This window comes from Cibotium barometz, chromosome 23 (genome assembly GCF_041138505.1).
Source record: "Cibotium barometz isolate CiBa-2024 chromosome 23, ASM4113850v1, whole genome shotgun sequence".
NCBI lineage: Eukaryota > Viridiplantae > Streptophyta > Polypodiopsida > Cyatheales > Cibotiaceae > Cibotium > Cibotium barometz.
Window position 1 is genome coordinate 56,128,869 of NC_141068.1, and position 16,716 is coordinate 56,145,584.

The following is a 16,716-nucleotide window of genomic DNA, read 5'->3' on the forward strand; positions in this document are numbered from 1 at the left end:
TGGGTGACTCCCTGGGAGCGTGGTCGTCGGTGCCCTAATGGCCCAATGGAGGAGGTATCAGGAGGTGTGGGGGCTGGGTTGCTAGTGCTGGTGCCGAAGAAATATGTCAGGGTCCTCTGTCTAGGTACATCATAACAAACTCAAATGATAGAGAGATAGATTGCACGTAGGGCGGTGACATCATTGCTTAGGTCACACACACTTATCTTTTCTACTCATAAGAGTAGGTTCACACACATATAAGCACACTTACACATATAAGGGGTGTTCACACCTATACACTTACACATTGGTGGACACACAGGGTGGACACAAGAGATCGACACGCACATATATGACTCTGAGAATCCTAACAGGGCTTGTGCGCCTCATGGGTGCTAGCGACCCTAGATGGGGGTGCGCAGGGAACATTTGGCCAGTCGTCCTTCCTCCTTCATGGTGTGTTATTGGACACATTAGGCTATCAACTTTTTGTTTCTCAAGATGGTATCAGAGTCCCGATTTATGATCCGAGGCCATTTCCCTCCGTGCTTGATTGGAGGAGGGTGTTGGAGGCACGAATCTGGCAGGGGTAATGGGGATTCCAAGGTGGGCAAAGGGATATCAAGTAATCCCATATGTAGGGTTGGCTTGGCAGAGTGGGGACCTGCATAAGCATGCCAGCGACGACTTGACAGGCCCATGTGGGCTTCTGCATGTCATGTGTGTTATTGGCCCTAGATGGGGGCATGCAGGGCACATTTGGCCAGCTGTTTATCCTTCTTTGTGGTGTAGAATTGGATACATCATGGGTGGCCTGGCAACTCTTGGTTTCCCAAGATAGACATGTGAATTCCTTTTGAAGTCTTTGCCCAAGTTTCAGCCAAGTGGTTTTTATTAATTCTTTCCATCAAAGTGTTGCAATTCGCCCAATTAGCTAGTGTGTGTCTATGATCTTTTCCTTCATGGTGGATGAGATTACCCTTCATCTTCAGAGAAGTTCTAGAAACTCAGTTTGATGGTTTATCTATGAAGATTTGTCTACTAAATGATATATCTTTATGCATGAACCTGCACCTACCCCTTGAGCGTTGATGGCATGAGTGAGGATGTCATAGTCCTTTATGGTATGCATGAGTTGATGATTTGAAGCTGTGGGGTGACCTGTTATGAAGTCAAGATCGCATTTGTTTATTGATAAATTTAGGAGTAGCATGAAGTTTCCATCGGTATATTTTTGTGTACCAGGTTCTAAGATATTTTTCACAAATGGGTCTCAAGATCCTTGGAGACATGCTTCCAAGCAGACATCCTCACTTGGTGGTAATTTTCTTCTTCTACATCGTACATTTTTGTGAAGTTTTATGGCATTTGTGGTTATCAGTCATAGCCAAATAAAGGACTTTGTGAAAGTTTTTAGATAGAGAGGCTTTTTTGATTGAGTCTTTTAATGACGAGAAACTTCATGTGAAGGGAAACACCTCTTTATTTGGATTGTCAGAGGAAAGCCATTCTTCAATTCAGCTTTACTAGGGATTTGGATTTAGCATTTTGCAATAACCATATGTTGGAAAAGCCCAAAGCTGTGATGGTCAGTCTAGCCTTACAAGGTTAACATGCAAACAATCTCCATTGGTTGTGAATTGAAGAATTCTTCAGCTTGATGTTCTCAAAAAAATGAGTTGGAGCTGCACTCTAGCATGAGCACCCTATCCCCCCGCCCCCTCCACCCCCTTGACGAAACAAAAGTTCCATGCTTCAATTGTGAGCTGTTGGCCTCAGTGGTTGGCTTCCCATTGACTTTGCCCCCCTCAAAGCAGTACGACAAGCTTTTCTAATTGATAAGAGCGGTATCTTGGACAGGTTACTGAGACCCCTCATGACCTGTTGGCCTTCTTGGTTGGCTTCCCATTGACTTGGGCCCCCTCACAGGAGTGCCATGATCTTCTCCAAGTGATAGAGTGGCACCTTGGCCAGGTGTTGTTCACCATAATTACAGTGGCTCGGGCTGTAGGCCTCCCATCCATTTGTCTTGTCATTCCTTCACTAGAGAATATCTCTTGGAATCTTTGGATTCCCTGCTTGGATGGATCTTATTTTGTCAAGAGGGTGGAGTTTTTTGAACTTCTTGGCAAGTGCTTCGTATGTTGTTGGATTGAGCACATTGCACTATCTTTTCCACAGGGTTTACTAAGTGGTAGGATGCATCACAATACTCTAGAGGGACACTCCTAATGTGGGGGCCCTGTGGGAGAACATCCCTGCCCTCTGCCTTCCCTTTTTGGCCCTTCCTATTGGAAACCTCGGGAGGAAGGCAAAGACTCGCTTCCTTCTTAGTGGGGTCATCAACAGAAGGGCTCCACCGAGCAGGGCCTGGCCGTCACCCCAGGTGAAGGCTTGCATGTCACCAGGGATCTGGCTCCTCAAGTGCGGAGCCAGAGGCACCAGTTCCCTTGTAGAGGCGTTATGACCATTTCTCCAAAGAAGACAAATTTTGCAGCCCCACCGACAGCCCATTAGTTTGGAAGGGGGCTCACACTATCAAGAACAACCAACACACCCCACCCCACCCCGCACCACCTCCCCCCCCCCCCCCCCCCCCCCCCCCCCCCCCAAAACAACACCCCCACACAACAACAACAGAACCCCCAGGGCATCCAGATGTTCAATGCAGGGCGTTGCTTTGCAAACTTGTGGTCAGAGGTTTCCTACCAGGCACTGAGCCTCGGAAGGATTTTTTCTTGTCTCAGATTTCCAGAGGTACACCAGGGTCGGGAGAGACTGGATGCCCAACACACGTTTTTTGTTCACAGAGGCTGATATTAGGGCACCATCTTCCCCTCTTATTGCAGCCATTGTCAGAGCATGGAGAAGCATGAGATATTTTTTGCGACAAAGGCTTCCTAGGTCTTTGGACGAGGCTGACCGACAACCTATTATGTGGAACGAGTTCATTAGGGATGAGGCTGGTCGGCCACTTGGTGCATCTCGTTATATGCAATGGTCAGGATGGGAGAGATGCGCATACACAGTTCTTGGAAGACCTTTAAGAGTCTTCCATAGGATCGTAGAGTTGCATCCACTCAGCATCTAAGGGGCTCTCGCATTCGTATTGATCAGATTGATGCAGCTATTCCGCATGAGTGGCTTTCTGGGACCTTTCACGAGGACTATCATCCGAGTTGGTTGGGAGTTTTTTCGAGGATAGGCATACCTTTGCAGATCATTGCTCTGCCAAGCCAGGAGGATACAGATTTCCTCATGTATTCTATCATGCTTGGTGGGAGATTAAGGAGATGTAGTATGGAGGAGATCATACCAAACACTAGGCGTAGTCCAGTGAGAATTGTTGGTCACTCGGGGAAGCACTGGTTCATTTACCCTTCTCCTCAGATAGTGACTCATGGCTCTTGGTGTTTGTGGCTATATGGTGGCAGTCCTATCAGATATCTTCAGTGGGATCCAAGAGAGTGGGAGTGGATTGATGTCTTCGATCCTTTGAAAAGCCTTCCTTTTTTCAGTTTCACTGCTGGAATGCTAGGATTCTCCTCACTCGACAGATGCATAGGATCCCTACTCTCAGGCCTCATTGGGAGAGCTATGATATTTCTCCAGTGATACAGTGCAGATATTGGCATAGACTTTGGTGCTCATACAGAAGGAGCCAGATCTCCCATTTCTTTTGGTTATTCTTACATGGTGGTCTCCCCACCAATCAGTGGAGATCAGTTTTTGGTGTAGCACCTTCTTGTCCTAGATGTGCGGCAGATTCTGAGTCCGTACAACATTGTCTATGGGGGTACAGCATTGCACAACAGATTTAGGGTCCTGTAGCCCAACTCATGGGCAAATTGAGTGGCCGAGCCATGCATGTGACTTGGGGGTAGTTGCTTGGCTCTCCCAGTCCGGTCCGCAACTTTTTTATGAGGGCAGTGGTACAGATTCTGTTTTTTTCATTTGTAGAGGTATTGCCCAGCATGGTTTGTTGCAGGATGTTCCTCCTATTTTTCTGTCTCCGATTGAGATACCCTCTTAGGAGAAGAAGGTATATATTATAGTGTGTTGTATATAACTTTTCGGGGTCCGCAGCATGATTCGAGCGCGTTTCGGGCACGTTTTGGGCACCGCAAGGTTTTACAGATGTTCTAGAGAGGTGTCATTTTGGATTGGTTCTGCTCAATTTTAGGTGTTTGGCTGTGCAGTGGAAAATATTTGGTGTGTAGCAGCATCTACAGTGTCTTCAACAACATCAACCATCATAGTTTCACCCAATAACACTCTATTCTCTACTTTGTGTTATTTTTCATACACTTTGCAGGTGATTTAGTCAGTTGTTGGAAGCCATCCAGGGTTGCATTCAGTGAATATTGAGTACTTGTAGTGTGTTCAAAGATTTTGCATTTGGTAGACAGTCATGGCTGGCAGTAGTGATGTATTCAATATGTTGTCTGCTATGGACAAACTTGATGGGACTAAATACCCATTGTGGTCCTATATGATGAGGCATGTACTGGTTGCTAAAGGCCTTTGGAATGTGGTTAGTGGTAGTGAAAGTCATCCTGTTTCACAACTACCAGTGCAACCAGGTGCTGCAGGTACATCTAAAGTAGAATATGATACAGATGTGGCTCCTCCACATGCACTACTAGTACCCCAGTTGAATGGGAGAGATAAATTAGGGTTAGAGATTCATGTGTGGGAGACATACACAGAGAAGCAAGGGAGAGAGAGAGAGTTGTGGGGATAAGTTAACTCATGGGAATGAGTGTGTGACTCCCCTATCACACATGTATATTGCACTAGTGCACTTAGTACATTAAAAGTACTAAGTGTACTATGTACTATAACTTATGGGCTTGTACACACTATAAGGGTGGGCATTATGCCTTTACCCCAACATGGTCCAGACGCCCACGACTACGGAGGAGGGCATCCCAGCATAAACGGAGGTTGCAGCGGCGGATTCGGATTATTCTTGCGAGACATGCGGGACACCCAGTCAGGGTGCTGACCACAGAGGATATTGAGGAGATCCGCCAGCGTCCGATGCGGCACATATTATGAGATGGAGGCACCTCCATAGTGTACGCCCCCGTCCCACATGATATTGTATCCCCTACACTCACCTCCATAGCGTACCCCCCCCCCCCCCTCACTATATTCACACCCTATTAGGGTTTCTGTTTACCTTCCAGGTCCAGTTTCATTTTCTAGGTGCCAGTAGTATCATCTTTATTTTTCATTTTCTAGCTTTTTATCCAGACATTGTATCAGATCCACCATGATGTAACTTTTTGGTCTCATAGGTCATTATGGCCTTTTGAAGACGTTAATATAACATTTCATTTCATTTCATTGCTCTCTCTCCACATTGAATTCTCCTCACGCTCTTGTGAAGGGTGCGGCAAGAGACACAGAGGCACACAGGCGACTGGCTGATCCTCTCCTTGGGCACACAGTCAGGGCTGCAGATGCAGGATACTTTGAGGATACTTTCAAACACAGTGATATTGCTATGTATACGGAGACCCATCAGTGCACGAACAAGAGGCTTCCTGACATCTAGGGTTATAGATGGGAATCAGTTTTCCGCCCTCAGCCACGCACAGTGGGAGGTACCAGAGGATCTAGAGGAGTGGCAGTACTTTACAGGGAGGAGCTTCATGACAAAATACATGTGGTACATAGAGATGCAGATGCAAGGTACATGTGGGTCCGAATATGCAGAGAGGGGCTCCGCGAGCTATATGTGGTGGTATGCTACTTTCCCCTAGCCCACTCCAGGTTTGCACCATCAGGGGAGTCGCCCTATATACCACTATATGATGATATCATGAGGTTTGCCAGCATGGGAGACATTACTATTGGGAGACTTTAATGCACGTACAGGCATAGAGCAGACAGAGTTATATGATACTCAAGAGGCTATGTACCAGGAGATCACGGCAGAGGATGTAGGGTTGCAGAGATCAGCACAGGATGAGGGGGAGATTATAGATTATGGCAGGCATTTTCTCACACTCGAGAGTGCACATGGGTTGGTCATATACAATGGCTTATCGAGATGGCAAGGATCAAATGCTCTCACACACTGAAACTCTAAAGGGGGAGCGAGCACAGTGGACTACTTGATGGGATCTCCTTCATTGATACTTGATGTGCGAGGTTTCACGATTTCCAGTAGGCCCATTGGCATAGCAGCCGATCATGCATACCTGAGTTTCACACTAGTAGGTAGAACCCCGAGAGATGGGCCAGCCACTCATCTACCTAGGTACTGGAGATATCAGTTTACACGTGAGACAGTTGGGGTTTATCGAAATGCAGTATCTGATGGCTTGTTCGCTTTAGACCCGCATAGCCCTCTGGACGAGATCACGAGAGCATTGGCAGGTGTACTACATGCATCCGCCTCATATGCGTTGCCCTGCACTATGATCCCTTCCACCCACCCCTGCAACATTGCCCCACAGAACAGTTGGTATGATGATGAGTGTCGTGAGACGAGAGCACAGCTACAACGTGAGATTGCCATATGGGTCTCACATGCATAGACAGGCCAGGATGATCTTTCGGCGCCTTGTGCGGAGGAAGAAACGAGCCTATCTAGCTAAGCTAGAGGAGGAGATCTACCAACTCTTTCTGGGGAAGGACAGCAAGAGGGCATGGAAGATATTTCAAGAGAGACAGCCCCCCACCCCCCCTCCACTGGGAGCTAGACCGGCTAGCAGTATGAGAAAAACATACAACAATCACAGCTATAAGCCGGAAGAGACAACAATGGGATATCAGAGCTTAGTGATCCCTCCCTCTTCCCTCTTCTCCTTGATAGCTGAACGAGCTGTACTGTAGTTGGCTGTCACCCTCATTAGAACTGTTTCGAGCAGAAACGCTATGTAGGAGTTGGATCCTTTTCTTAAAAGTCTGGAAAGGCCAAGGTGTGTGAAGCGAAGGCTACGCAGGCGTGTAATCGTGAAGGCAAGCTCGAGCAGCGAAGCTTGTAGCGCTATAGTGGGGAAAGGCGTGTCAGCGCTAAGCAGCGGGCACACTTCAGCGCACCAACAAGGCGCACCTCAGTCGACAGCATAGGATGGCTGGTAGCGCGAAGGCGAGCCAGGCGGACACGTAAGCCAAGGCGCTGTCGGTCGACAGCATAGGATGGCTGGTAGCGCGAAGGCGAGCCAGGCGGACACGTAAGCCAAGGGTTTGATCGCTGATCGGCTGGCGAGCGTTAGCCACTAGGCGAAGGCCAGCGCGCACAAACAGGGCTTCAGCGAGCTTGGCCGCACGGGGCTACTTGTCAGCAAGCTTGGCTTTGGTGCCTCCCCCCTCGGTAACGTTTTCGGGAACGTGAAGGAGGAAGGCTTCTGTCCACGAAGCAGCTCGCAGCGGCATCAATTTCTTTGACACTTCTCGGTATGGATGACTGTACGGCTAGAGTACTCAGCAGAGTACTGTACGAAGCTAGGCGAGCTGGTATACAGCATTTTTAGTACGGGGCTGGACGAGCAGCATGGTACAGACGGCGCAGCAACTACATAAGCATCAGCACCAAATTCATCAACCCTTCTGCAACAAAAAATTCAGAAATTACAAGGTATCTTGCTTCAATTTTTTTTTGGGACTTGCAATTGAGCAGGTACAATCACCAATTGAGCAGGTACAGGTGCCGAATTGCTCAATTTCTGAGCAAAATTGGCGAAATTGGGTGACATTGGTCACAATCAGGATCAATTTTGCCTTCATGTGCGTCAATGTACCATGTATGATCAGCAATTGATCTTAAATCAAGGGGCTTTTCAAGATTTTATGCTTGTTGAGCTCGGCAAAGCAGCAGGCAAGACAATTATGCCTTCAATCCTCAGAAATCAGCTTGCAGTCAAGGGGCTTTTGCCCAATTTCTGTTCGGGACTGTTGTATGCAGTGTTCGGGACTGTAAAAGTCTGATTTTCACTCATTTGGACAGCCAAGAGAGCATTTATTGCTACTGTACCCGCTGGTACAGATTTGGTACAGCTTTGTACAAGTTTTACCATGGCTGTACACTCATTTGAGTGAGGAAAAGGTTCAATTTCAGCTGCTGTACTTGTCGGTACAGGTTTGGTACATCACAGGTGAGCACTTAGTACTGCTGTACAGTACTTTGGAAGGGCAATAGAGCACATTTAAGGTGCTGTCCAAAATCTGCAGCAACCAGATTTTGGTGATTTCATCACATAAAGTGGGAGAAAAGTTGCATTCGTGCTTCCGCAGTGGGAGATAAAGCTTGGGAGAACAACTGTGAGCACTTTGTGTGCTTTTGGTGCAGTGTTTGCACATTTTGTAGGGAGTCAGGCATTGACAGGTTGCATATTGCTATGGCAACCACAGGTGAGAGCTCTTCATTGCTTCACATCAAGAAGCTTGAAGGCTCACATAACTATGATATTTGGCAAACCCAGTGCTATAATGTGTTGCTCCAGAAAAAGCAGCACAAGCCTATCAAAGAAAGGGGTGTAATGCCCGCTTCTCTTACTGCTGAAGAGTGGGAAGATATGGATGAGCTGGCAAGATCTACTATCATGTTGTCTGTGTCAGACTCATTACTTTTCAGCATTCGTGAAGAGAAGACAGCTTGGGGAATGTGGCAGAGATTGCAGGACTTGTATGCCCAGCAAAGTGCCTCAAGCAAAGTGTATTGGTTGAAGAAACTCATAGGTCTTCAGATGAAGGAAGGGGCGTCTATGACAGCCCATCTAAATGAGTTTAATGGTATTGTCAACCAGGTCATTAATCAAAAGTTGGCAATGGACGATGAGTTCAAAGCCACTTTTTTGTTATGCACTTTGCCAGAGAGTTGGGACACATTCAGGACAGCCACTAGCAATTCGCATGCTATGCTGTCATATAAAGATGTTGAGGGTGCTCTTCTTCAAGAAGAGATGAACAGGAAAAACAACTCTGTTGGAAAGTCCAATGCAATGAATGCACGTGGGAGATCCCAGCAAAGGGGAAAAAGCCAAGAAAGGGGAAGGAGCAAGTCTCGCTGCAAAAAGGATTTGAAATGCCATTATTGTGGCAAGAAGGGACACATTAAAAAGCAATGCTACAAATGGAAAAATGATCAAAAGGAAATGGGAAAAGGCAAAGACGAAGAGAAAGATGAAGCCAAAGATGTAAAGCCAAAGGGCAAAAGTGGAGTCAAGATTGAAGAAATCAATGTGTCACATGCAGGTGGCAGTGAGGATGAGGTCCTATTTACGTCTTCACTTGATGCCCATTCACTTCTTACAGGTGGTCACGGTATGCACTCATGGATCATTGATTCAGGTGCCTCCTTTCATGTCACAGGTTGCAGAGACTTGTTTGTCAGGTATACTGCTGGCAATGAAGGAGTAGTTTATTTGGGTGATAACCATGCATGCAAGATTCTTGGCAGAGGTGATGTGAGGCTTGTGTTTTCGAATGGCTCACAGCTTATGCTCCATGATGTCAGGCATGTGCCTGAGATCAAGAAGAACCTGCTTTCTACTGGACAGCTTGATGATGTTGATTATGTTACCACATTTGGTCGTGGAAAGTGGAAGATTAGTAAGGGCTCACTGGTTGTTGCCAGAGGCTCTAAGGTGGACACTCTTTACTTCATGCATGCAGGTGTTTGTCACCATGCTAATGTAAATGCAACCGAGCTGCCGGAAATCTCTCTGTGGCATAGCCGGTTGGGACACATGAGTGTCAAAGGAATGGAGCAATTGTCTCGTTTGGGTTACTTGCCTTCTCTAAAGTTTTTAAGTTTTCAGTTTTGTGAGCATTGTATATATGGCAAGCAACTGCAGTGCCCCCACAAGAAAGCTCTTGGACAGAAAGATGCTCAGTTAGAGCTTGTGCATACAGATGTATGTGAGATGCCTCAGCTTTCTTTGGGAGGGGCAAAATATTTTGTGTCTTTTATAGATGATGCCACACGCAAAATGTGGGTCTATCCTCTTCGTTTGAAGAGTGATACATTCTCAGTGTTTCAGAAGTTTGTTGCTCTTGTTGAGAATCAAACTGGCAAAACACTGAAGGCTTTGCGTTCCGACAATGGTGGAGAGTATATGTCCAAACAGTTTCAGGACTTTTGTGATGCATAAGGCATCAAGAGGGAGCTCTCTACTCCTTATGATCCTCCACAAAACGGGACAGCAGAGAGGATGAACAGGACCATTCAGGAGAAGGTCCGTTCTATGTTGTCACATGCTGCGTTACCTCATGGTTTTTGGGCTGAAGCTGTTATGACAGCCGTTCATCTTATAAACAGGTCACCTAACACGAGGCTTGGTGGAAAAGTGCCAGAGGAAGTATGGACAGGGAAGCCTCCGTCATACAAGCACTTGAGAGTGTTTGGTTGCGTTGCGTACGTGCACATACGCAGGGAAATGCGCACCAAACTTGATCCTAAGTCTCACAAATGCATATTCCTAGGATATGGTGATAGAGGTGAACTGGGGTATAGACTTTGGGATCCCGTGAATAGAAAGATTATACGCAGCAATGATGTCATTTTTGATGAAACATGCATGTATAAGGAGCCTGCGAGGCAACAGGAGCCTGGCAGAGTCATCTTTGATGATGATGGACATCATGGACAACAACAAAGGGCTGTAAATCAGCCATTACAGCAACAAAACCAGCCCTTAAATGGTGCTGAAAATGGTCCAAATGGACAGCCAGAGATGGCAGAAGATATCCCTATGGATATACCACAGTTAGAGGAGATACCGGGTATGATATTTCAGCCTTATGGCATGGAACAGGAGCCACCAATGGGTGATATGCAGGCTGGACAGCAACCTGCAAATGATGGTCATTGGGTACGGAGGTCCACAAGACCCTCCAGAGCCCCTGACAGGTTTGTTCCAGGGGTTGACTACTTGATGCTCACTGACTGTGGGGAGCCCTCATGTTATAAGGAGGCTTTACAGAGGGCAGACAAGGCTCTATGGGAGCGTGCCATGAAGTCAGAGATGGATTCTCTGCACAAAAATGGAACATGGAAGTTGGTGCCTTTGCCTGCAGGCAAGAAGGTTTTGCCATGCAAATGGGTATACAGGCTCAAAGTTGCACCAGATGCAAAGCCAAGATACAAAGCCAGGTTAGTGGCTAAGGGCTTTAAGCAGGAATATGGTGTGGACTTTGAGGAGATCTTCTCTCCAGTGGTCAAAATGACCACACTTAGAGCTGTGTTAGCTTTGGTTGCGCATGATGATCTGGACTTGATTCAGATGGATGTGAAGACTGCTTTTCTTCACGGTGATCTCCATGAGGAGATATATATGCAACAGCCAGAGGGTTATGCAGTAAGTGGAAAGGAGAAGCTTGTATGCAAGCTGAAAAAGAGTCTTTATGGGCTCAAACAGGCACCAAGGGAATGGTATCATAAATTTGATACATTCATGAAATCCCAGAAATTCAGGAGAAGTGACATAGATCACTGCTTATACACCAAAAAAGCTTTGGATGGCAGTCTATTGATCCTCATCTTGTATGTTGATGATATGTTGATTGCCGGGAAATCTCGTAAGGAGATGGATGCCTTGAAGCAGAGGCTGCATGAAACCTTTGATATGAAGGATTTGGGTGATGCAAATCACATCTTGGGTATGGGGATACTTCGGGACAGAAATCAGCATGTGTTGTATTTGTCTCAGAAGGAATACATTGGCAAAGTTTTGCAGAGGTTCAATATGGACGGGGGGAAGAAGACTAGTACTCCTTTGCCTCCATATGTGAAACTCAGTGCTATGGACAGCCCACAGTCAGATAGTGGCAGGGCTGATATGGCCAAGATTCCGTATGCTTCAGCTTGTGGCAGTCTCATGTATGCCATGGTTGCTACTAGGCCGGACATTGCATTTGCAGTGGGAGTGGTTTCTAGATACAAGGCCAACCCTGGCAAGAAGCATTGGGAAGCAGTGAAAGGTGTCATGAGATACCTGAAGGGCACACAGGATATGTGCATATGTTTTGGCAAACAGGATGCATTAGTGCATGGTTACACGGATTCGGATTATGCCGGTCATCCAGATGACCGGAAGTCTACTACCGGTTATGTATTTACATTCACAGGAGGTGCTGTGTCATGGATATCCAGGATGCAGAAGTGCACAGCCTTATCTACTACAGAGGCCGAGTATATTGCAGCCACAGAGGCTTGCAAGGAGGCATTATGGCTATCTCGGTTAGTGGTTGATTTGGGTTATACAGGGGATATTCCATTGTTGCATTGTGACAGTCAGAGTGCCATCCAGTTGGCAAAGAACCCTGTCTTTCATGCAAAGACGAAGCATGTGGATGTGAAGTATCACTTCATCAGAGAGGTGATAGAGAACAAGCAAATTCAGCTTGTTAAGATTCATACGGATGACAACCCGGCTGATCTGTTGACAAAGAGTTTGCCTCCGGAGCGGTTTGCTCATTGCAGACACTTGATGGGCATTGGATGAGGCCAGTTTCAGCCTTGATATGGCCTTGTATATTATCATGTACATGCTGATTTTTCTTTTCCTTCATTTAAGGGCACTTTGCCTTTAAGTGGGAGGTTGTTGGGGTAAAGGCATAATGCCCACCCTTATAGTGTGTACAAGCCCATAAGTTATAGTACATAGTACACTTAGTACTTTTAATGTACTAAGTGCACTATGTGTACTAGTGCAATATACATGTGTGATAGGGGAGTCACACACTCATTCCCATGAGTTGACTTATCCCCACAACTCTCTCTCTCCCTTGCTTCTCTGTGTATGTCTCCCACACATGAATCTCTAACCCTAATTTATCTCTCCCATTCAGACCACCCAAGCTCAATCGCACGATCAATCAGTGTACCGCTGGTGTGGGCGGTATCCATGTCCTGCTGCTACTGTGGTCCATCTGGTGCAGTGTTGGCTGGACTAAAGAAGTCTGTAACGTGCCTCTGAGTCTGGCTCTCTGTGCGCCAAAGCAGGCTATCTCTATATCTCCGCAGCTCAAGCAAGAACAAATCCCAAACACCTCTAGTTCTGGTGCCTCATGACTCTGGAAAGTGGTCCAAAACCCTCTGTGAATAAACAGTGGAAACGACCACGTATCTCATAGTATGTAGTACAATGGCATATATAATGCAGCTCTGTCTCTGGCTCCCCATGGCATACTCGACATATCCTGGCCTCAGCTGGTATACCTCTATATCGGCCAATCTCAATCTCAAGCTGGTGTGAGGATGTGCAAATCTGACCAATAGCACATCGTACTGCTTGAGACAAGTGTACATCCATGTAACTGGGTCTGATCACAAAACCATCTGCTGTGAGCTGAAGAAAATGCTCTCTGTAGAAAGCCATCTTCGTGCCCAGCTCCTCAGTTGGCTGTATCCATGTCCTCCTAATGTCCAGCTGAACTAAATCCTGACGGATGAGTCTGGTAATCTCTGTTTGTGTGAGAGTGAGAGAGGGTGCCTCTAGAGAATACTGGAAGGGAGGCAATCTGTCCATGCTAAAACCATGTGCCTGGAACCAAGATGTCATCTGTCCATACCAACAAGCCGTGTCACCTGTAAGGCTAACTGTCGGGAGGACTCAAGGGCGAGGCGTGCATATCTGTCTCGGGGGAGATCCCACAAGCCATGTATGTAGGAGACTGATCTCGTAAGAGCCTCAATCACCAGAGGTGCAGCCGCCAGCTCTGCTCGAATAATCTCATGAGGTACCAAGGCCTTGGCTCTAATAATCCTAGCAATCATAGATACCAAAGGCCTCTCCATACCTCTCCACCCGCCTACGCTGTGATGGCCCACTGAAGGTCCCCATATTTGCACTCCATAAAGCATAGCTGATGTCACTAGTGTGTCAAAAAGCCAAAGTTTCGTTCGAGGTTCCTGAAACTGAACCTGCGAACACATCCTCTCCAAACCACCCAGGGCTGCATGTGCTCTAGTCAATCTAGTCTCTGCTGCTCTCCTCATCGAAAACACTGGCCCACTGAATACTACCCCAAGATATGTATATGCATCTGTATACTCCACAATCTCCTGCCCATATGTAAATGTGGGAGCTGATCGCCTAACCCACTGTGGCGTGGTGTTAAACACCATAACCTTGGTTTTGCCAAGGTTGACAGACAATCCACTATCATGTGCAAACTCATGTAAAGCATCCAGATGACGCTGCATACCCTCAGGGGAGTCAGAGATCAACACAATATCATCAGCATATAACAATAGTGGGATCCATGTACCTGCTAGCTGGGCTCCTCTGTCCCCCAATCTCTCAATGTAATCAAAAGCCTCATCCACATACATACCAAACAATGAAGGAGATAACGGGCAACCTTGCTTCACTCCTATAGTGGAGTGAACCAAAGTAGAGACCCCCTCTGGGGTGCGTACCTGTCCTGCAACTGATCTATATAAAGCCATAATCCCCCATATGAGCTCTGTGGGTACCCCCATCTCCTGTAATCGCCTCATCAATCTGGCTCTAGGCAGTGTATCAAATGCTTTGCGGAAGTCCACAAAGCTACAATAAATCCGTCGCCCATGTGACCTGCCCTCCTCAATAATGGCCCGCAGAGTCAAGATGTGGTCAAGCGTAGAGAAGCCTCTCCTGAACCCTACCTGTTCCTCTGCTCGAATGCCCTCTCTCTGCCCACCTACTCAACTGCTGCGCAAGAATGGATGCATACAATCATGCTAGTGTGTGACCAATCATAATAGTGCGATAATTCCCTGGCTCCATAGGGTCCCCTGACTTGAAGATAGACTCGATGGTGGACATACTCCAAGTCTCAGGTAAGCCTTCACACATAGCACAATTGAACATCACTGCTAGAAGCTCTGCTAGCATGTCTCTCGCATGAATAAAGTGCTCAGCGAGCAATCCATCATGATCATATGCTCTCCCAGTCTTCATCCTATCAATGGCCTTCCTTACCATCTCTGCGGTAAAGAAAGTACATGTCTGTGGGCATGGTGGTGGCGGGTCAAGAAAAGGTGTCTGTCCAAGAACTGTATATAGAGATGCTGCATAACTACCCCAGACCTCTGTAGAAGTGATGGCCAAAGCAGGGGAGGACTCATGAAACAAACGCCAAGCCTCCCTCGAATCCTGGCTCAAGAACAGCTGGTATAATTCCTGCTCTAGCTGAGCAAGGAAATCCCGCTTCTTCCTTCGCACAAGGCGCCGGAAGGCAATACGTGACTGTCGGTGAGTAGTGACTCCCAAAGCAACCTCCCGCTGCAGTCGGGCTCTTGTCTCTCTGCACTCCTCATCATACCAGCTGTTCTGGGGCATACACCCAGAACGTTGTCTCTGTCCAGGCTGAGTATGTGGATATGCCTCTCTCGCTGCATCCTGTAAAGTCTCTGTCAGTATATGGGTCAGCTCCTCCAAAGGTCTCCCTGGCTCCTCTGTGTACAGACGTCTATAAATCCCATCTCTCTAGACAGCATCAGTCTCTGAAGTAAAAGTATATCGAGTGTGATCTGCCCCTCGTGTCCTCTGAGCTGTGGTAAAGTGAAAAGAGATGGTCAATGTTAACAATGCATGATCCACTACTACCCCAATGGGCCGAGATCCAACTGTGAAGTCCTCAATGCATGAAACAAAGCTCGGCATAGCCATAACATAATCCACTGTGCTAGCACCATGTCTATGTGGAAAAGCAAGTAAATCTAGCTGCTGACGGAAACCTCTACAAGCCATTAAGTATGGCCAACCCATGTGTACTCCCCATATCTACCAAATATCTCCCATACTCTGTGCACTCCACATCCTGTGAGCGTCTGTCTAATCCCATATCCAGAGTGTCCAGCTCTCTCAGCATCTCCTCTGAGGTATCATAAAAGGCTGTCTAGCGGTTGCCCATCCGGGCATTAAAGTCCCCTAACAGGATGATGTCTCCATCCCTAGAGAACTCCCATATGTCATCATCTAGCACAGAGAAAGGAGACTGTCCTCTAGGTGCTGCATATGTCGATGTACTAGGAGCAAAATAGCATATGGCAATATACAGGAATCTGCCTGTGTCGGCCCTCAGTCTCACCCACATATATCTGGCCTGATCATCTCTCCGAACGATGTGTAGAAGCGGTTGCAGCTCCTCCCTGAAAAGAACTGCCACCCCCCTTGATCCTCTACTATTGTGTAGCGATCTCGTCCCTACTCTGCAAGCTGTCTCCCATCTGTATCCTGTCACCTGTGGCATCATCTAACCAGGGGCCTGGTGAGTCTCCGAGTAGAAGACTATATCTCTATCTCTAAAGCTATCCTCAAAGGCACCTACATCAAGTTTGAGGGATCCATTGCAGTTCCAGGCTGCCAGCTTTAATTTGGTCCCATAGGTCTCGCACCGTCATGTAGAGCGTAGCTCCACGATGACCACCCTCCCTTCTCTATAAAATGCTATCTTTCCCTTTTCTCTTGCCGCCCTAATCTCTGGCATGACTTCCTTCATATGTGCACGCTGTGAAAGAGTAAGATCGTCACCAAGAAAAATGCGTGTATTCTCTAAAGTGGGTCACCTCTTCAAGAACTCCTTCTTCGCCTCAATAGAGGGGAAGCGAAGTATGAGAGCTCTTTCCTTTGATGTTTCCCCGTTGCCTCCGCTTTTTTTGCCCACTCTCCAGGCTTTTGCGTGTGCCAGACTGTCAATCCCCATCAACACCATAAGCTCTTTCACCTCCTCTTCAACTTTATCCCCGTCTTTAAGGCCGGTAATCCTCACATGCAAAGCACGTGTACG

At 47.1% G+C, this 16,716-nt stretch overlaps 1 protein-coding gene across 1 annotated transcript in view; it reads left to right on the forward strand.

The window, feature by feature from the left end:
- Positions 1-16,716, forward strand: part of LOC147626119 (putative serine protease EDA2) — a 186,370-nt gene that overhangs the window by 152,210 nt on the left and 17,444 nt on the right. The window contains exon 11 of the mRNA XM_086817696.1: positions 1,228-1,302. Coding sequence (XP_086673822.1) covers positions 1,228-1,302 — 75 coding nt within the window. The remainder of the gene's footprint in view (positions 1-1,227; positions 1,303-16,716) is intronic.